The 22,343-nt window shown below is 38.5% G+C and overlaps 1 protein-coding gene across 2 annotated transcripts in view; it reads right to left on the reverse strand.

The window, feature by feature from the left end:
- The window catches only part of MBD2 (methyl-CpG binding domain protein 2), a 62,790-nt gene that overhangs the window by 21,856 nt on the left and 18,591 nt on the right, over positions 1 to 22,343 (reverse strand). For both annotated transcript variants that reach the window (XM_032767828.2, XM_075066876.1), the window contains exon 3: positions 13,473 to 13,610. In XM_032767828.2, coding sequence (XP_032623719.1) covers positions 13,473 to 13,610 — 138 coding nt within the window. The remainder of the gene's footprint in view (positions 1 to 13,472; positions 13,611 to 22,343) is intronic.

The raw sequence follows: 22,343 nt of genomic DNA on the forward strand, positions 1-22,343 counted from the left end.
TGACAATGCCTTTAAAATTCTAGAACACTGAAGAAATCCATGTTTTAGTTACTATGAAAGTGTAAGTAACAACTCTATAACTAAAAGTACATTGAGATATGCATAAGCAATGAAAAAGAATTTAAACCCTTCTAATTCAGTTTAATCATTGATTTTAGTCTCAGTTTGGCACAACAACTCTTCTGAGGACAAATGAGTTATTTTAGTAAAATAACTACTAATTTCTGCAAAGGAAAGTTTTAAAAATACTCCCTTTCAAAAACTGTGCCCTGTTACTCTAGCTAAACACTCAAGACCAAAGAACTTCCGTCTCCACACACAGAGATTACACCACAGGGTATGTCTATACTGCAAAGAAAAACCTGAAGTGCTGAGTCTCAGAGCTTGGGTCAATTCACCCAAGGGCTCCCAGGTCTCAGGCTGCAGGGCTCAAAATATCAGTGTAGACATTCAGACTTGGGCTGGAGCCTTGGCTCTGAAACCTGATGAGGGTTGGAGTAGGAATATCTACCCTGATATTTTTAGTCCTGCAGCCCAAGCCGTGTGAGCCCAAGTCAACTGACCAGGGCTCTAAGACTTGGTGTGATGGGCTTTCTTTGCTAAGTAGATCTTCCTTTCAGATGCTGTTGTTCTCTGATGCCACCAGCTTGCTTCCCCAAATCACTCTCTCTATTCCGCACATAGACATGAGGTGCCAGGGAGAAAGGTTAGGTAATAGGAGATAGAAGGGAGGGACTCGGAGGAACATGGATGCTCCAGGATGGATATCTGGAGAGCAGGGATATGCAAAGAACTTGGAGTAGGAAGCCCAGTGCCCAGGAGATTAATAGTTCTTCCCTACCTCACAGGGATGTTATGAGGATAAATACTTTAAGAACTGTCAGGTGCTCAGATACTATGGTGATAGGGGCAATATAAATACTTAAAATAGATAAATCATTCTAGTCTGACTTCCTGCATAACACAGGCCATCGGACTTCCATGAAGTATTTTCTGCTTCAAGACCAAGAGCTGTGCATTGAACTAAAATCATGTCTTTTTGAAAAATATCGAGTGGAAAAATCGCCAGTGATAGAGAATCCACCACAACCTTAGTGAGTTGTTCCAATGGTTATAAAACCTCAACACAAATTTGCCCTTTATTTCTAGTCTGAATTTATCCAGCTTCAACTTCCAGTCATGGGATCTTGTTATAATTCTTTCTGCTAATTAAAAAGCCCTCTATTATCAAATTTGGGTAGTTATCAAATGTAGGTAGTTGTAAACTGATGAAGTCACCTCTTAGCCTTCTTCTTAACAAACTAAATAGACTGACCTCCATGAAACTTTTGCTAAAAGGCATGTTTACCAAAATTTTAATCATTCTCGTGGCTCTTCTCTGAACCCTCTCCAATTCATCAACAACCTTCTTGTATTGTGAACATCAACCCCGGACACAAGATTCCAGTAGCTCTTCCACCAGTGCCAAAAACAAAGGTAAAATAACCTCCCTATTCTGACTCAATATATCCCTATTTCTACACTAGCCACAGCCTCACACTGGGAGCTTATGTTCAGCTGATTATCCACCATGATTCAAGTCTTTTTCAGGTCACTGTTTCTCCGAACAGAGTCCCTCATCCTGTTAGTGTGGCGTACATTCTTTGGTCATTCTCCCAGCACTCCAGTGAAATAAGGAAGTATTCTTTTACAGAGGGGGAATTGAAGGAAAGAGATTATGTGACTTGCCCAAAGTGACACAGGAATCTGTGACAGAGCCAGAAAGTCAGCCCACTATCTCCTGACTTGTCAGCTCTAAGCTACCCTTCTTCTCTGGTGGGAGAAGTAATGAGGAAATGTGAAGCCACAGTTGCAAGGATGGGTAGAACTTTATTTCCTTGCCAGGTTTCCATTGGTGATCCTCTGCACTTGTACAATTAAATTATTTTGATTTTTTCAAGTGAAGCCTTTTGTTTGGCAAATCATAAAATAACTTTGCCTCCCCAATATTTTCACTTTTCCAAGAAAAAAATGTGGATCATGTCTCTCTCTGGCCCAGTGACTGAGTATGTATTCATAGTAGAACAGACACGAGACCATGAAAACAATCCCTCTGCTCCAATCACTCTTTCATTATTTATCCACAGAGGAAGAGCTTCAACAGGAGAGATTAAGGAGGCCTACATCAGACTATCAGCAATTAGAGCACTCTCCTGAGAGGTGGGCGACCACTATTCAAATCTCTCTCTCCCTCTGGCAGAGAGCGGAGAATTGAACCTTGCTCTCTCACATTCCAGGTGAGCGTTCTAAGCACTGGGCTTAAAGTGTACGATGGCCACACAAACCAGCTCCCTGCTTTGTGTGGAGTCAGGCAGGCACATAACTCATTCCTGTAGGAAATGCTTTAGGTATCTAAGATGCTGGACTGCTGGTGGCTGGTTCTTGTTTGTGGATTGCTAAGCAGAGATAGGCTCCTCCCTGCAGCACAGACTTGTGAGCCTCTCTCTGAGAGAGAGGTAAGGCTTAGCAAACAGCCTCCAGTCAGCATCTCCCTTTGGCTAGCTGAGGCAGCTCTGTGACTAGTGTGTTTCCTCTTGTGGATAGCATCTAAGGCATCTATCTCTTCCTGTTCTACGTATAGGAAGATAGGTGCCTTGTTCGGCTTTATGGATAACAGTTGTGACAGATCCAAACCAGTGGGGTACAGGAGTCTGGTAGAGGGCAAATATACTGGTCACTGGATGAGTAGTTTTCTGTTCCCTGAGTGACCAGAGCAGGGACTGCACTAGAGTAATCAGGAACCTGCTAGAACCAATTCAGGCAGACAAGCTGATTAGAACACCTGCAGCCAATCAAGGCAGGATAATCAGGGCACCTGGGTTTAAAAAGGAGCTCACTCCAGTCAGGTGGGGAGGAGCCAGAGGAGAGGAAGTGCGTGTGAGGAGCTGGGAGCAAGAGGCGCAAGGAGCCGAGAGTGAGAGGACTAAGGAGTACAAGCATTATCAGACACCAGGAGGAAAGTCCTGTGGTGAGGATAAAGAAGGTATTTGGAGGAGGCCAGGGAGATGTAACTGTCATGCAGCTGGAGACAGCTGCAATCCACAGGGCCCTGGGCTGGATGCTGGAGTAAAGGGTGGGACCGGGTTCCCCTCAAACCTCCCAACTCCTGATCAGACACAGGAGAAGTTGACCCAGACTGTGGGGAAGATCACTGAGGTGAGCAAATCTGCCAATAAGTGCAGGACCTACCAAGGTAGAGGAGGAACTCTGTCACACAGTGTTGTTACTGTGATTTTCTAGCATTTTCTAACAGTTAGGTGCCGTAATGCTCAGTGTGGGAATGTCTAAATCTCTGTGTAGATTCTCTGATAGATTAGGCTCCCTATTACTGTAACCACTGAATACAAAGTGCTATGAGCTGCCAGTTTTCCTTAGTGTAATAAATGGAAACAGCCTGTTTTACACAGTTGCACCAAAATTACTAAAAAGAGTAACATGAGTGCACTGGCCTTTTCCATGTCATTCCTCATATTAAGTGTTACTTTTAAAAAGGTATCTAAGCATTGGAATCACTTTGCTAATAAGAAATTGTCCATCCAATTAGAACAAGTACTCCAGAACACAAAAAGACTTAATAGGCTGAGGGTATGTCTACACTACAGTTGGACACTATCAGCTGGCTCAGGCTTGCAGGGCTCAGGCTAAGAAGCTGTTTAAATGTGGTGTAGATGCTTGGGTTCTGGCTGGAGCCTGGGCTCTAGGACCCTCCCACCTCACAGGGTCCTAGAACCCAACCTCCAGCCCAAGCCTGAACACCTACACCACAATTAAACAGCCTACAAGCCTGAGCCCAGCAAGCCTGAGTCTGCTGGCATGGGCCCATCATGGGTTTTTAACTACAGTGTAGACATGCCCTCAAATCTTGCAAACCCTTAGCATTGGAAGTATGCACATGGAAGTCAACAAGACTGCCTACAGGAGTTATATTGTGCAGGATTGGGCCCTAAGAGGACAGGGCAATCTTACTATAATGTAAAGCATAAGGTAGTTTACAGCTTAATTACTGAAAAGCTACACTTTAATATCCTTCCTTTATGGTGACAGCTACAGACATGATGTCTCTTCCTGATATTCCTTGCATTAGTCATTAGACATTTAGATTCTCTCCCCCCCCCCCCCCCCCGCCGTTACTATACAGTTTAATAGGGAGGAAAGAGGGACCAGTTGGTTGGGCACTGGCCTGGGATACAGGAGAGCCAGGTTCAATTCCCTGCTCTGCCACAGAGTTCCCATGTGACCTTGGACAAATCATTTAGTCTCCCTGTTCCTCAGTTCCCCATCGGTAAAAAAGGGGGTTGAGGAGACTGGCACCTATGAAATAAAACTGCACAAGGAAATGTTATGAAAATGACACCCCTACAACCAAGTCAAATTTTATGCATGTATGTATTCTGTGATTAATAAGACATATTTTACCAGGTACCACAAAATCTGTGAAGTTGTTCAATACTGTATTAAATCAAGGAGTTCAATATATGATTTAGAGTCTCCACAAGAGGTTTAAATGGAAACAGTAACTCTGCATAGCAGAGGCAGGGAGGCCCTTCTTTCGCCAACTTCTTAGAAGTAACTATCCAACAATCCAAGGGAAAAACAGAATGCGCAACTCATGCATTTACAGTAAGCTCTATGGGGTACTTGTGCTCTGTTAGTATATATTATCGGTTTTTGAGAGTTGTTTAAAAAAATCTTAACAGAAAATGGCTTTGGAAAATTGTTACAATACAATCCTTAGATACCATCTGTCAAAACCATTTACAAGATTTTACTAATGAACATGCAACAGAGTGTCAGCTTCTCTAAGTGTACAATTTCCAAAGTAGATGCTCACTGATAAAGAAAAAGCACTAAATATTCACTTCCAGAAGGACCATTCTCAGGTTCAAATCTGTGGCCATTTAAGCTATCAGAAAACAAGTTTCCAGTTGATGAAAATTTATCCTGCTCTCATTTGCTGACATCCACCAATCCAGACGTCAGAAATCTCTAAGAGTTAACAATAATTTAAAAAAAAAAAAGAAAAAAAAAAAAAAAAGAGGAGGTCATCTACTCTATCCCCTGAAAAGAAGAATTATTCCTCTTCAATATATATATTCCAGTGCTTGGAAAAAGCTTGAAGTAAATATGAATAAACATAAGGAAAGATCCAAAGCTTTCCAGGACCTTTCATGCAAGATAAGATTTCCACTTTGTAATGTTTAGTGAAGAATGCAGGAGTGTCCAAATTGAATCCCTATACAATAAATGTATGACTCATGATTTCTATCTATTAATGGAGGTAACCGCAGATGTAGTTGGAAGTGCTTGTATTTTTAAGGGAACAGCTAGTTCCAAGAGCTACTTTAACACGCTTAAAGATACTCCATTAAAATAGTCCCATGAATTAGCTATTTGTCAAAAACACAAATCCTTTGGAAAGATTTACATCAACAAATAAGGTTTTTAATTTAATCTTTCAGACATTAATTGTGCAAGTTACTCTAAACCCCTGCATCTGTTCACTGTCTCAGTACCACCAATGGGATTATGCCTGGTTGAAGCAATTTGCAGGACTGGGGGTATAAATTGTTACTTCATAACCTGACTGCCATTTTCTTAGGTTTTTTTTTTTTTTTTTTTTCACATTCAAGAGCAGCAGTCAGTACAAAAGATGCTGGCATCCTTGTTACTGTCCCATGTATTCAACTTTTAAAGTAGTAGTTTGGGGCATAATACTCATGCCCCTTTTTGATCTGAGCAGCTAGTCAAATTTCAGGGCCCTGGGACAGAGGCATCGACTTTCTAATGTGCTGTGGCAGGTGGGTGGTGCTTGACCTCTGGCTCTGCCCCAGGCCCCACACCCACTCCACCCTTTCCCTCAAGGTCCTACCCCCGCATCATCCCACCCTGCCCCACCTCTTTCCGGCCCCTCCCCGAGCACGCCCCACTGTCACTCCACCTCCTGCCTCCCAGCGCCTCCTGCACGCTGTGGAACAGCTGACCCATGGTGGGCGGGAGGCACTGATCGGCAGGTGGGAGGCGCTGGGGGGAGCAGAAGGAACGGCTTGGGGGGCTGCCGGTGGGCGCTCAGCACCCACTATCTTTTTCCTTTGAGTACCCGCAGAGTCTGCGCCTATGCCCTAGAGCATTTTCAGTTGGAAAATGGAAGTCCAGTATTCTGTTTAATGCTATCATGTATTTACAAGGAATGTAAAAAGTCCTGCTTCTCCAAATACAGGAGAAACTAAGAATTAAAGGAGCCGTTTTTTAGCTCACAGCTCTAAATCTCTTTAGCCAACAGATGCAAAAATCTCTCTTTCTAGCTTTTCCCAGAATCGTACTGAGCCCACAGGCTTCTGCTTGACTTTCCTGCTTCTCTCTTTTTCTCTCACTGTTCGTTTTCTCTCTCTGTCTCTGAGAGATGTCGTACTAGTTTCTGGGCAGACTCTATTAGGCCTTATTTTTGGTGTGGCCCCTGAAACTCTCTTTTCCAAGTAACTTAAATTAAGGGTGCGTTCACATATCAGATTGAATTAGGTTTTAAACTCAACCACAACAAGGATTCACCCAGATCATAACAATGTAAATACATGCAATGGTTTTAATTTAATACATTATTCAACTCAGGATCAGCCATTACATCCTATTCTGTACTACTTTTCCTGCTTAGTTGCAGAGTCAAAGTTCAAATCTCATTTCAGTGAGCACATATGACCCTTAGGGAATGTTACAAGGCCCATCTATTGCTCAAGATTATCTTGAGGTAAGTGGGTGAAGTGAAGAGAGTCAACCCCTTTTGGAATTTCATTTTGGGAGGATCGAAGAATCAGCTGGGATATATCATCTGATTCTTTAATTCCTATGACAGAGGATCTTTTTCTGGTTAGACTGTGTGAACAACCTGTGTATGTTCAAAAATCCAGAGATTCTCAGGGATTATGTAAACCAAATGAAATGTGAAGGCACTGAGCTGAAACACTGGCAAGACAAATGTGATTAGCACTTATCTCATATTATACCAGCATACATAAAAAATTATTAAAAATCAGATTTTATTTACAACAGATTTTTATTTAAATTAAAGAGGCTTATTTTAAAAAAATATTTAAAATAAAGTGGAAATTGACAATTTATTATGATCTATTTAAATTATTTAAATACAAAAAATAATATATGCAATACATGTTTGCTCCCAAGTTTCAAAGAAAGTTAAACCACTGAAAAAGAGGAAGTCACTAACTAAGCACCTGGAACCAGAGTTTGCAGAAGTGCTAAACCAGCTTTAGATAGCAGTAGCCTTTTCTGCAGCTGCAGAGAGAATATTTTCTTCATTTCAGTTTATTCACTTAGTACAGTTCAATCACTAGTTCATTCAAAGTTCAGAAACCAACTGGGAGTTAAAAAAGGCAGGAAACCTTGTTTTCCTTTTCACAATCTATGAAAAAAATCTAGGTGTGAGAGAGATCATAATTTACTAGTTCTAAAATCCTGAAGGACATGGTGACCACAAATCAGTTAATTTCACTAACTACAAATACTTCCTTTAATCAGTTTTAACTGAAAAACATGTTTGGATAAACATTTTTTTCTTATTATCAAACACTTAAGTTAATATTTTTATTGCATAAAACTAAAATGCTGTTTTTGTGCATTTTAAGGGAATTTGAATTTCTATCCAAATTCGGCTTGACGCAATAATCACAAATAAAAAAAAATTAATCATCTAGTTAATAAGGAATGAATCATTTACCATTTTCTAACATAATAAAAATGTAAAAATTAGGAATCTGAGTAAATATGATACATAATTAAAGAGAATGTAAGTATGTGTATGGTGTATCCTCCGGATTAGCAAAAGGAGGCACCAAATTTAGTGTAGATGTTATATTGATTTTGCAAAATCAACATGTTTTAATAGTTACCAATTAACGAGACTCAATCTTTCTTTAGGAAAATACCTAAAAAGTACAAATGCACAATGATTAAAATCTATTATTTAAATCTGTGTTTTCTGCTTGTTGTGTTAAATCATTATTAAAATCAGTGATTCAACTAGTTTTGATTTAAATCAATCCATCCTGAATTATACAAACAAAACGTTTGCCCTAGGCTCTCTCATACTTAAAGGCACTACACTCATAACTCCAGTAGATAACCGGTCAAGTCTCAAAATAGCCACTACATAAAAAATCCTGTTCACTAAGAGACACTTGTGTTCAAGCTTTTGGGGAAGAAACAGGTGGGCTTTGTAGCATGCCCTGGAGGTCAAAAAGTTCAGGCTAGTTAGCACCAAGGAGTCCTGTGTTTTCAAGGAGAGAACATGTGCTTCACAAATAGTACAGCTTTTGATTACACCTTGGAGCAGTAACTTCTGGAGAGTGAAACAGAGCAGACACCTAGAGGGCAGGGATACTGAAATCCATGAGGAAGAAAGGAGTTTTGATTTGCCATGTCACTGAATATTCTTCAGTCAGATGTGAAACACTGAAGAGGCAGCAGTACTAACTTAAGCAACTGATTGGCTAACTTATTGCCTGTAGACTTGAGGTCTTGCTCTTGGGTCTCCACTGGTCTATATTATTTTTCTTTCTTCTGGGAATCCCCACTCCAGGTTCAAAAGGAAGTATGTGGCAGGGGTAGAGAGTACTGCCACAGTACAGAGTACTGCCACATCTGGTGTCCTTTTGGTTGAGAAAGGAGAGAGCAGTAATTGGGAGAAGGTGCAGTTTGCTGACATTAAGCAAAATCATACTTAATTTTAGAAATGATGAGGAAACAGGCTTTCTACTTTTTACTGATGAAACTGCTCTTGAAGCCAGTAGCTATTCTGACATTTTTCATCCACAGAGCGATTCTGGGTAGCAGTCCAAGGTTGACTGCTTAACCTCAGCCAAAGCTGAGTGCAATACAACTCTGAAGCAGTAAGACAAGCAGCAATGACTGGAAGACTGAGGGTTTCTAGTCCATGTAATGAAACAGGCAAGAAAATGAAGCCTGCAAGAAGGGAAACAAAATGCTACAAAATGCAAGTAGTAAAAAATAAAAATCAAAGGAGTGAGACCCCAAAACAGGTTTTGGGTATGAGAGTAATTTACGAAGAGAGTGAAGTAGCTACAAGAAGACTGTGTGAGTGAGACAGACTTGAAGTTTGGCAGCATGTGGGTAAACACACCACTGTGCTTTGATGACAAATAGAATTTTAGCAAAGTGCCTCTGGATTGGTTGGTGTCAGTGTATGAAAAAAAAAGTTGTTTGAGGATTTTAAAACAATTCACAGAAGTTGGAAGTGCATTCACCGGTTTAGCAGTGGGGGAAAAAAGAAGTAGTTTGTCAGCAAGGTTCGGTCTTCAATAAATAGACTAAGTCCCCTTCTAAGGATATACAACATAGACATGGGAATCCTGGATGTGCAGCTCTACCTTGTCATACCCTCATGTGAACTCCTCCTTCTTGATGAGCAAGTAAGATAGAGAACCAAGAACTTAAGGCTTGTATGTATTCCAGATGTTCCTGTACTGTGGTCTAAAAGCCCTTTCCAGTGGCACATGAAGAGCTGCACAGCCTCATGATGATCCTGGCTCCATCCTTTGTGTGCAGCTGCTGCCAGGACATCTAAAAGCATAGAACCACAGATGCCACTAGGGTCTGTTGCTCTATAAAAGGAGGAAGCTGCTGCAATAAGGTCATGGAGGAGCTACCATCAGAGAGATCTGCTACCTGAAGGAGCTGCTGCCCGAAATCTCATTGCAACACCACCTGAGCCATTGAGACCACCATGTGAAAAGTCAGGCTCAGAAGGAATGTTGGCAAAATCTGGTTTCAACTTTTATTGTGAGGAGGGAGGTAGGTAGATGGGGGTAAAAAAGGTAGAGAAGAGAAAGGAGGCCAGACCAAGGTACCTAGAGGAAAAAAAAAAAGAAGGAGGTACCTAGAGGGAGATTTGGGGTAGGGGTGGGGGAATAGTGAGGCAAGTAGGCATAGAGAAACCAGGACGCCTGAAGGTAGAAGGTTGATTGAACTTGAGTTTTAGCACAGGGGAAATTTGTACACGTGTGGCGCTCATGGGGGTGGCAACATCAACTGCAGTGGGAGTTTATTTTGAATGTCTATGTGGGGGAAAGTGTGAAATGGATTTTGTTTGGAGGGGAAACTGATTATATGTGGGAGGAATTCACTGTGATTTGGAAAGAGTAATCATGAGATTGCCTCACTACTATGAGATGCTCTACAGTATGAAATGTTGGGAAACCCTGGTGTTCTCTCTCAGAGTCTAATTGAACTGTCAGTATCCAGTCCTGCCTCATTATTTTGTCCTGTAAAAGATCCAAACAGGGAACCAAATCCCTGCTTTGTGGAAAGTAAGCAGGGCCTAAGCATTCTATTGGACTTCTTCTGTACTCAGCAGAATGTGTATAATTACAGAATTTGTGTCCAAATCGATTAAAATGCACAATTAGGATAAAACCTATCATATGCATACACACATATGCAAGTGATTGCAGATGTGCAATTGCACACAGAGGTGGTGAGTTGAGATCCCTCTGGACCATCTGGCAATTTATATACAAAAAAGACTTCTATCATCATCACGTGACAGATTATTTTTCCATGGAGGAGACTAATTTCTAAGAGATTTACATGTCCTATATGAAAAGCATATAATCAATGGTCAAATTATTGCACTGATATTTGTTACAATGTAAATAAGTAATCTATTGTCTGTTTTGAATTGTGACTTTCCTGAAACACAAAGCACAGGAAAGTCTTTATAAACTCAGTCTCTAACACAGTTTATCTGGAGGTTAATTGGGAAGTGCTGGGAGAATCTGCTTCCATCCCTAAATTTTAAAGAGGGTTTTAGGATTCCAGATTATTTTCTTCCTTCCTTTCTTTTTTTTCTTTTTTTAAGTTGTTGTACCAGGAAAGTCTCTAGACATAGTTTGGAAGAAAGTTTGTATACTAGATACTTTAAATTAACTTCTTTGTTTACTGCACCATAATAAAAAAAACGGACTGTTTATAAATTTTCCAGCAGGGACTTTTACAACAATCCAAATTTATGGTTTGAAAATCTAACAACAGACAGGCTAGAAAGGAATACAAATACAATGGTGGGAAATATCTTTGAGCTAAATTCACTCCCATGATTGGTGCCCTCAAATCAATTATGTTAGCAATTATGAAAAGGGTAATTTTTTGTTATTGTACCCCACCAATCCAGATTAGTGAGTTTACATATCACAGGGTTAGTCAAGCAATTGAAACACTACGAATTTTAAGCTTTTTGGATTTTCTGCATACTGTTAATTTTGCATTACCCAGAACCACATGAGCTTTACTGAATAGAAGAAAAAGCTAGAATCAATGCCTTTGAAGACCCAGGGAACTGCAGACAAGCTGAAGCCACATCAGCTTGTGCTTTAGAAGTCAAATTTACACAAAAATAATGTCGTCTCCAGGTTCTTGGGATCTATGTGACCATTCCAAAGAGATGAAGTGCATTGGAGAAAACAAGAACACAGCTTTAAGTTAACAACAGCCCTAAAATTCTTGTCTAAAATCAGCACTAAATAGGGAACCAGGGGTGGGGTAACTATTTCAAACCCAACTCTCCAAAACCAATAAAAAATGTCACCAATCTTTATAGAAACCTCTTCTACTCAGAACACCAACATTTTGTTTAGTGATTTTATTCAGTGTGTCCTCTTTCCAAGAAGTGATGCTGTAAAAGATGAAAATGGAATCTGTTCAAAAGTAACTAGGATGTCCAATATAGCAGGCGTTGCTTAGCTTTAGATCTCATTCCATCTTCTTAATTTATTAAACCCTCTCTTAGAAGGCAAAGACCTTGCCCAATTGAGTACTGAAAGTCATCTATAATGGGAATCTTTAGGAGGAGAGATTACTGTTTCACATAAAGATCAAGGGACTAATTTTAGAAGACCTCAATCACTAAATTTGTGGGAAGTAGGGGAGCAGACAACCAGGGAAGGGTTTTGAGTCAGTCATCAAGGTATGAACTGGCAGAGATCCATTCCTCTCGAATGAAGGTGCTATAACTCCCACCCAGTTTGGTGAATATTAGTGGTGCAGCCGCCACACTGAAAGGAAAAGCCTGGCACTGGAAGTGTAGTCGCTCAAGGAAAACCCAAAGAATATGTGGTGATAAGAGGTTGTAGACCCATGCAGTTATGTATCTTTTAGATCTGGATGTGATACACTTACATGGCCCCTGCTGAACCTCGTGGGACCAACAGTGAGGCAAGTCGAGACCTTCAAATCTTGCTGAAAGACCTCTATAACAAGATGATCCAATATGGCTCCAAATTTCTTCTTTTCTGGCTCACCTGAAGAGGAAGAAACACTACACAGGATGTAGGATCCAAATTCTTTAGGTAGATTCTTTAAGAAAACAAGCCCAATCACGTGTGATAGGTCAAAACTATTTCTTAAAAGATCTGCACACAGGAACCTTGAGGGAGCAATGCTGATAGAAGTAGTCTGGATTTCATAGGGATTGAATGTTAAAAGCACGTTTGTCCCCAGGACTTAACCTCTGTTCTGTAATAAGAAAGGGGCCATGAGAGCATACCGAATACACAAATAAGTGCTGTAGTACTTTCTTCTTAAACAGCCAATGTATAAGGCATCTTAACTTGATGGTAGCAACCTTACAGGAACTTGATAAATAAGATTACATTGATCCTTCAGGTACTGTTTTTAAATCTCACTCACATACACACAGCACTAATAATTAGCTAACAGGGAGTTCCCGGTGATAGTTCTTGCATTTGTTCATTTCTTTTCAAATGAAGATCCCTCTGGGGTGAAAAGATGATCAAACATCAGTACAAAGAAAGGGATCTAAATGAAATCCTGTACAAAACAGAGGTTTATAATAATATACTCTACTATTTTCTGAAAATGAGCATTCATCAAAAGTCTCCTTAAAGGGGATTTAATCAATTTAAGAGACACAAAACAGCATTTTTTAATGTTTTATGTAAAGCTTTCTTCCAGTAAAATGCCTTTTACAAAGGTATGTTCCATCCCCTCCTCTTTATAAAACAGCGAACTTTTTAGGAACAAATGCTGTAAGGAGGACAACACAATGAAGTTTGATGCTTCATGTCAAAATACAGGGATATCTTTTAAAAAAGTGTTATGACTAAGTGAAATTCTCTAATTGTAGAACCATGAATGAAGGTACGGATTAAAGAGTTAGCCTCCTACACACTTATTTTAACATGCATGGAATCAAGCCTTTTCAGTTTCTTCTCCTCTACACTTCTTTTTATTAAAAGAAGAGATACTTAATAGGAATCGCATTAAGGCTATAAATCTCCCCTGGAATGCAAATTATTCTGTCTTAAATTTAAACCAAAGCCAATTAGATCTCAGGTCATAATACCACTTTCTGAATCGTAACAACAGGGAACTGATGACCTCCTTACCTGTCGTGGCTGTTCAGTCACTCGTTGTGGATCTGATCTCACTTTATTGCTAGGATGGTTGGTAACTTTGGTTACTGGCTGTTTGAAAATGGATGCTGTTTGTCTGATTGGCAGTGTCGTATTTAAGTCTGGTTTACCCTGTTTAAAAAAAAAAAAATTAGCAAAGACTGTATAACAGATTGCTGTTGGATTAACCCATTTTTACTGACTTGTGAAAGAATTTGTTGTTACTGCACTAATGAGTTCTTGGATAGCTAACCTTTCAACCAACTCACTTATTTTAAAGAAAAAACTGAGGTTTAGAAGTTTCAAGGCTACTTCTATGCCATGGAGAAATAAAGCAGCATGACAGCCCACCTTTCCTTATTGGAAAATGTGTTATTTATTTAAATGACTTGTTGCCAAAGTGAGCTATTGTCAGAAAGCTAATGACAAATTCAGCCTTCCAATATTCAAAGCAAGTAATAAACAAAAGTATTATTCAGAAATTCACAGATATTAAGACCAAAATAGACCAATATGATCTAACTGAACCTCCCACATAAACACAGATCATAGTATATCCTGCATCAAGGATCTTCATAACTTTAATTGAGTTAGAACATCTCTTTCAGAAACATTTTAAATCTTAGAGTAAATGACATTAAGTGACAAAGAAACCCTCACAACCCTAATAAAAGTGTTCTAATAGTTAATTATCCTCACTACTGTGAAAACAGCTTGTTTGTATATCAATATCTTCTATATTTTTTTTAAAAAAATTATATTTTGAATTTGTTTCATCTTGGTGTGCTTCAAGTAACTTCTCTACCAATATGGAGATTTTAGAAGATAAAATGTTTGACCTATAATCTAGTTCCAAACTAGGATACTTACTGTAAAATCTTGTTTCCAAGAAGAATGAAAAAATTGCCCTGGTTTTAGATTAGCTCAGGCGAAAATGTACATAATGTATCTTAAGTGTGACCTTATTTTTATTTTACTGATAAATGAATGTTTGCATGACTGGCTCTGTTGTGCTCAGGTATTTTCATTAGGTATTTTTATAAAAGGGGATTATATTTTATTTCCCATAGACTGGTGACAATATTTTTAGGATACATGATCCAGATAAGAGTATGCTAGTTTACTAACATGTGGTCTTATGCTTGATATTTGTGGTATGTTACAGGTTGAAAAAACTTCTGCGATACAGAAAATACCAAATATTTTATGAATTGCTGGCTAACACATCCCACATACTTAAGAACTACGGCCAGTGTTTTCATCCATGATAACAGAGTAATTTTGGATTTTCAAAACTTTTTATTTCAGAAATTTTGAATATGCATTATATTAATACAAAAAAAATGTATAGACAAATCATTTACAGCACAAAAAAGGTGGTAGCCGACATTATGTTTACAGACTTTTTAAAAAAACAACAAAAATATCAGTTTTAGAAAATTAAAAAATGTATTAAGTGATCATCAGTATAAACACAAAACAAAATTCTTGCCACACAAGAGTATACAATTAAAATGAAAGCTGGATTATTGTTTTATGCAACAATCTAACAGTAAGGGGAAATTTGCAATAAAAAATACATTTCTGCTTAAACTAACATTTTATTGCAAATATCTGTATATCACCTATATCAGCATACAAATATTCACTAACACACACTTAGGATAAATTAAAACTCATTTGCGCATGCATCTTCATACTTTCCAATCACATACAGTAACGCTGCGGGGTTAGCACTTTTTCAGGATTGGAAAAACTGCATTCAGCATCAACTAATTGCACTGGCTAAGTCTTAGCAAACGTTTGTCCATGCTTTTCCAAAAACTGGACAGAGAAATGTTATTGGTACTAGGAAGTTAATTTACAATGTTCAAGTAAACTGCTCGGTCACCCTCAGATACAGAACTCAGCAGCAGTATACTCTTTTCATAGTCACTGAAGTTGCAGGAGAGTACGCAAACTTGCTTGAGATCAAGGATTCTCATATCATGAAAAAAATCTATATGCTGGCTGTTTGTATTTAAATACCTGTGCAATTTTGCTACACAGCTCTGAAAAACTTGATGCTTGAGATTGTACAGTGCATTCTGTCCTCTGTACTGAAGTATTGCCAGCAGATCAGATGCCACGTTGTACACTTCTGTTGGTAATGTCAACTGTGATTCAAACATAAGTGGTGTCTGAACAAGTGGAGTTGCATCTGCTTCAATAAAAATTAAATTTGCCACAAGCAATTCACTCTGCAATAAAATACTCAGCTCCTCTAAAACGGCAGCCGTATCATCCAATTCGATTTCCCAAGCAATGAACCCCTTGCAGTACTCCACATGATGGCCATGATAGTCTACGGCTTTAAACCAAGTAGTTCATCTTGTTACAACTGGTTCCAGTGGTAATGTCGGATTTTCAACTCCAAGGGCGATAAGAACAGCTTTTCTGTTAGAGCACACAGACGGTCCACTTCTGTATACAAAAGGCACCGGCAGTCACCTAGTAAAGCTGTAATGTGTGCCCAGCAGGCACATCAATGCAGTTGTTTAAAATGCTATTTAAACTGTCTTTGAATGACTTTTACATGTACTCTGCATTATCTGTCACACAAACCACTACATTCAAAAAGTCAATTTCATGGTGTACAAGGGTCTTTATAACAGCTTGTGAAACTGTAGAGTAGTTTAACATGTTCTAACTCTACTGTTTCTATGAGCGTGGCAGCAGCTGGGAAATCTTCTGAAACTTGCATTAGCTCCATTAGAACATTTGCAATATACTGGTTTAGGCTGTCTGTATATTCATGCACAATTATAGCTGCATGCTGATCCTTCAATTCAGCAATCAGCTGTTGCTTGTTTAGTTCAAAGACATGGGGAAGATAGACTCATCTTAGTACACTTGCTTGTAGGATACAGGCCCCATTTCATGTGTTTGTTTAGGAATTCTCTCATTTTGCGATTGTCTAGTTTTTCTAGTGGGATGTTTGCACTGCAACAGGCCTCCACCCATTCTTGTCCTACCTTTTTCTTTATTTCTGATTTTCATTTTGTCATGCAAGCACACCAGTAATTGTGAACTGTGTCTTTGCTACTGTCACTTCGCCACCCTCTGCCCTTTGTTTTCTGTTTTCTATGGCTGCAACTTGACATGGACCTTTAATGTGGCTGACTATGCAGACCTTTTTAACGTGGTCAAGAACTTCACTGCAAATTGTACCAAATAACTTCCCTACATCCACATGAAACATATCTTTGCCGAATTCTTTAATGTTATCCTCATGTTTAACCATTTAGATATTGGTAGGAAACGGCTTGAATGCCTGAAGAACAAGGTAGAAAGTCATAAGGAATCGGTAATTCCAGAAATGAAAGGTAATTTCAGGAAGAAAATGCAGCAATATTGCCAATTTCCAGAAAACACTGGTCCTACTAAGAACGTCCCAGCTTTTTTCAGAGTGTAAAAGTGAAAGTGTGGCTGGGTGCACACACATCTCTGCTGACACCTAATAAAGTCACACAGGATAGGCACTGGAAAAAATCAAGTTCCCCAGGATTAAACAGCCCTAAATATTTTCCCATAAAGTATGCTCTGTGTTTTAAAAAGTCTTGAGAGATCTCATATTGTCTTCTGTAATTTCTGATAAATAATAATTGTTAAACTTGTGCTTATCAAGAACGTTCTGTTAAAGATTGTATTTATAATATCTGTGCTGGAAGGGAGGAAAAGGGTACCCCACCATGTAAGAAGGAAGCTTTACAATTGGCTCTGAGGTTGTAGATCAGATAAAAAGTGAATAACTGGTTTCAATATAAGCTTCAATGTAAGTATATACATACTTAACCAGATGCAAATTAAAGATATGATTGATTTGGTGAAGTTCTTTTGTTTGGTTATAAATCCCAACTAAAGCCACATACTTAGATTCCTTAGAATTTATATAGAGATTATTTTTGTACTCAGCTGATAATTTACCACCAATATTAACTTGTCTGATTTGATAGTTTTAGTGTTTTATTTTTGTTCAATATTATTAAGGTTAGCTTTGGTGATATGTTTTCTTGATTAAACTTTAGTTTTAGAGTTTTAATAAAATTTATAAAATAGAAACTGATATTGATTTACAATTCCTGAGTCATATTTCCTTCAGTAAGGAAAATGGGTCCAGAACCTTTGAAGGCCTGGGTTGGATACCAGCCACTCAACCCAAAGGCCTGACCAGCACCCCATAACAAGTCTATGATCTTAAGCTACAACATTTTCTTATTTTTAGTCTGAATGTCTCTCTGAGCTTCTAACTGGATCATGTTATGCCTTTGTTTGCAGTTAAATAGCTTCTATTTTGAGAAATCTTCTCCTTGTGTAGAAGGGATTTTTACAGACTGTGATCTCCTTGTCTGTATTAGTGCCATGTGTTATAATAATGAATTCTCTAAATATTGCTGCCAATGACGTCAGACCCATAGAGCTTTACTGGATTCCTTTTTAAAACATTCATGAGTGTGCCACTTATTGTTCACGTCCTATTGGGCACTTTTCAAACTGTAGAACTCAATCTCAAATTGCTTGTTCACTTTCACAAGGCCAGAGCTACAGTAATCTGGCAGGTTAGGATGTCCATGAATTGCATATAAAGACATCCTATGTTTACAAGTAGGAGGTCATTATTCTCCTCCCCCCCCCNCCTCTCACTAAGGAATAAAGTGGTCTCCTCTTGGAGGAGGATTAAGTCGCAGCAAAATAATTACTCCTGAACGACAGCATCCACACAAGGGTTAACATTTTTAATTTATGTGCACTGACTTCACACCTTTAGTTGATATGCCCCAACTTTGCTTAGTGTTTTGGTGCAGACATGCCCTAAGTAGTAGCCCAATGAGTGGTAACAAATTAACACATGGTAACTTGCAAATCTCATTTTGAAGATGTTTCCAGTGGGGAAGGGCTGGAAATTTTCAGGTGGACTGAGGGCATTAGGTTGCTTTTGCTGAAGTCTGAAATATTGCTGTGCATTTGTTAATACAGTAAAGCAGCTTTGGACAATGAGGGTCACCAAAATGCAACAATGTTCTTACATTATGCACCTCTAATTTTCTAGCAGGCAAAGAAATCAGATGTTTTCAGATTGCCTTGCATCCAATAAGAGTAATTTGTGTCAGGCTAATGAATATAAATGTTTCCATCAAAAACGGGGATTTTTTTATTTTAAAAATACTGTGTTGTCACCAATTTTTTCACAAATGACATAGATCTAAAGCTTGCACTGAAGCCAATGGAGTTAAGATAATGGATGTATTTGGCCTCATCATTTCTAAGTGTATTATATTCCACAAGCACTTTCAATATAGACATGAACACCAGTCTTCCACAGCTTTTCTGAGACAGTATCAAGTCTTTTGGCATTATCTCCAGAGACTTTTAAACCCAAACAAACTTTTTAATTTCAGAACTTTTACACTATAAACAACCAGGGACACTTAAAAATAAACAATCAAATAAATAAAAGGCATTCTGAGTTGTGTGTTCAAGACATTTTGTGCATGCAACTTGAGATCCTTTTTTTTTTTTTTTTTGAAGTGTTTCCCTCAAACTATTCAGTGAAATGAAAGATACTGTACAAGTACTGTGTGATCTTTCATCTCATTCTGGTTTCAATTTTTATTTTAAAGATATGTTTCTTTAGATATCTTTCTATAGTCACCCAGGAGAGGGATAAACAAAACAAACTGTGGTAATCCAGCACACTACTAAGAGGCAAATAACAAGCTACCGTATTTCGTGTATGTGATAATTCGTATAGAATCCACACATACACTTAAAAGCAGTGAATAGGAAGCTTTCCCTGGGGAATGCAAGAGCTTAAGAAATCAAATTCTGGAGTTGTTAAGATTTCATTTTTTAAAAAGCTTTTAGACCTTATAGTTGCAGAGAAATGCAAAACAAGTATTAAATATTGGGGAGACACCTAACTAGCCTGAAGTCAGCCAGAGTTGGTCTGGGCTTCAAATTTCTGTGGTGCCATGGCCCTGGAAAGTTCCCAGGCTCTTCCATATCAACCACTTTCTAGGAGGTTCAGTCTGACAGCTAGCAGGAGTCTGAGGAACTGTTCAAGCGACAAGTGAATCAATGTAAAAGTAATCTGTAACCATGCTTTTACCCTCTTCCTAGCCTGCTTTTTGTGTCTTTATTATCCTCACTTCTAATGTCATATCTGTACTTTCCACTGACTTCAGTGGACTATCAAGGAGGTCCCTAAAATCTCCCACTGATTTCAGTGGGCTTTGGTTCAGCCCCCTAGTAAGCAGGGAACTCAGCTTTACTTGTTTTGATGCAGCTCCCTGTATACTTTTGGATGTTCAGAAAATCATAATTAATTATAATTATGCAGTACAGTGTGCAGTTGATTTTCAGTGTGCAAACTGAGAATTTTTAATGAAACCATAAACTAGCATTCATCATTTCATGGTGTTGCTCCAACAGTTGCATCCTAGCGGTGGATGAAGTATCACCTCTGTATTTCACATAGTCTACAATCGTATAGCACTAAGGAATCCTTCATGATAAAGGACACAATGTAAAATGTAATGAAATGTCTATAATTGGTCTAATAAACATCACTTCATTTAAGACACATAAAGTAAGTTATGGTATTCAGTTACCAATATACTTGTTATAGAAAGCTCAATATTCTTAATCAGAACGGGCTTAAAGGCCAAAGACTTTTCTGCCAAGTTCTGCTGCTGCTTGATTAACATCCTTTAAAAGCAGCTCTCTCCCCAAAAAAGTCCCTTTGCCCTTCCAGGAACTAAGGTATTATATCATCTGTCAGGCCTGTCAATGCATCGTTCTGCCACATATATGCCCCATTCAGCTGTATTCTTCCTTACATAATATTTCAATGCTAGCAGAAATGTTTTCCAGAAGGCCGTCCACTTTTCCTTCTGGAAAAGATACTTCATACGGAGTATGATTTAGAAAGTTCCCATACTATTATTTCCAAGCCTTTCTGACCAGATGATCACTCATTACATAAATGTTTGGTCAGAAAGTAGTCTAATACATTTTTCTTTCAAAATAAAGCCAACCACCAATTTGAAAGGGTCGTGGAAGGCATTTTTACAGCATAAACACAGTTGTTTGCCGTTACTGTTGTTAGTTCTTATTCAGAACTACTCTGAATTTCCTATTCAGTTCTCTCTTCAGAAATCTCTCAAATCAGCAAAATAGTTTTAAATACTTAAAATGTCCGAATTAAAGGCATTACAAATTATTTGAAAAGATTACTGTAAGATTGAAGCAAAACTCCTCCTTCCCCTCTGCCCCCGACAAAGCCCATCAATCAAAAGGGTTTTATTATTAATTCTGTAAGTTCAGTAAGTGCACTGATATCTAATCAGGATGCCTTGCAGTTTGAAGACTGGATGACAGACTGTAAGTGACCCATAAATGCTAACAGCACAAAGAAGAAGAAAACTTACTTACAGTATCTACATGCTGGTTTCAAGCTAAAGTTATCTAAAGAAACTTAACTAATATGTTCAATTAACGATGGTAGAGGGGATTTTTTTTTTTTGGTTTAAATAGGATTTTTCCATTACCATCTGGATATAAGAACACAGAACATAGGAGCGGCCATACTGGGTCAGATCAAAGGTCCATCTAGCCCAATATCCTGCCTTCCAGCAGCGACCAATGCCAGGTAACCCATAGGGAATGAACAGAACAGGCAATCATCAAGTGATCCATCCATTTCCAGCTTCTGGCAAATAGAGGCTAGGGACACCATCCCTGACCATCCTGGCTAATAGCCATTGATGGCTATATATTTAACTGCCTCAATATGGTTGAGAAAGACAGCTTAGCTGCAGTTTTATACTTTGTCCTTTGCAAAAAATATAAAACAGAGGCAAATGATTTAGAAACCAGTCACGGTAAACTGTTGGTACAAGACTAACAAGAAATACAGTATATGTGAATAAATGTATGCACAAACATGACAAGGTAAATCTGTTAGAGGTACTGTATAAGAATTCAGTTGCAAGGTTTACTAGAAGATGAACAGCACATATCTCTCTGCTCTAACAACTGTGTGTTAGAACTCATAAATAGCAAACTTCAAGATTAAATTTAAAGTCCTTTTTACTGAAATAACTACTGAAGAAATAACCCAGTAGCCCACAAAGTAAAGATTTTAAATAGCATAGGATCTTAACAAATGACATTTGCCTAAGAAACTGAACAAACAGTAGGGTAGATTCTGATCTCACTTACACTACTGTAAACCCAGGACAGTTTCTGTGATTTCAAGAGTATTACTCGCAATTTGCACTACTGTAAATATCAGAACGTGGCCCAGACTTTTATATATAAAATTCTGCAAAACTCACTGAATTAGTTTCCTGGTACTGTACCCCTCCTCCATTACTTGCCCTTTCAAAAAAGTGCATGTCTGTGGGGTGTTATTTTTTTTTAATGTACTCATTAAATGTAAAAGATCAGCATGAACTGTGTGGTCCATGCCTTCTGTCATCTGCCATTAATTTAATCTTGAGAATCCATGTCCTAGAAACCAGATGCAGCTTATTATGCATTTTCAAGCACTGTGTAAATATATAATTGCTAATTTACATGAAAATATTGCAACTTGTTTTAAAAACCCAACAGACAACTTTTGGAAAGAATCCTTACAGTATAAGCATTCTTACTGCATCCATCACTATGGTGTCTAGGTGTAAGCAGCCACGGCTATACTGGTCATGTTCCTAACATGCTGCATCTATTATCTTTGCCTGTGTGTGCTTTAGTCCCCCAGCTCCCCTTTTTTTCTCCTAAGCACTATCCAGAAGAGGAGTTGTCATAAGTAGATAGGTAAGG

This window comes from Chelonoidis abingdonii, chromosome 6 (genome assembly GCF_003597395.2).
Source record: "Chelonoidis abingdonii isolate Lonesome George chromosome 6, CheloAbing_2.0, whole genome shotgun sequence".
NCBI lineage: Eukaryota > Metazoa > Chordata > Testudines > Testudinidae > Chelonoidis > Chelonoidis abingdonii.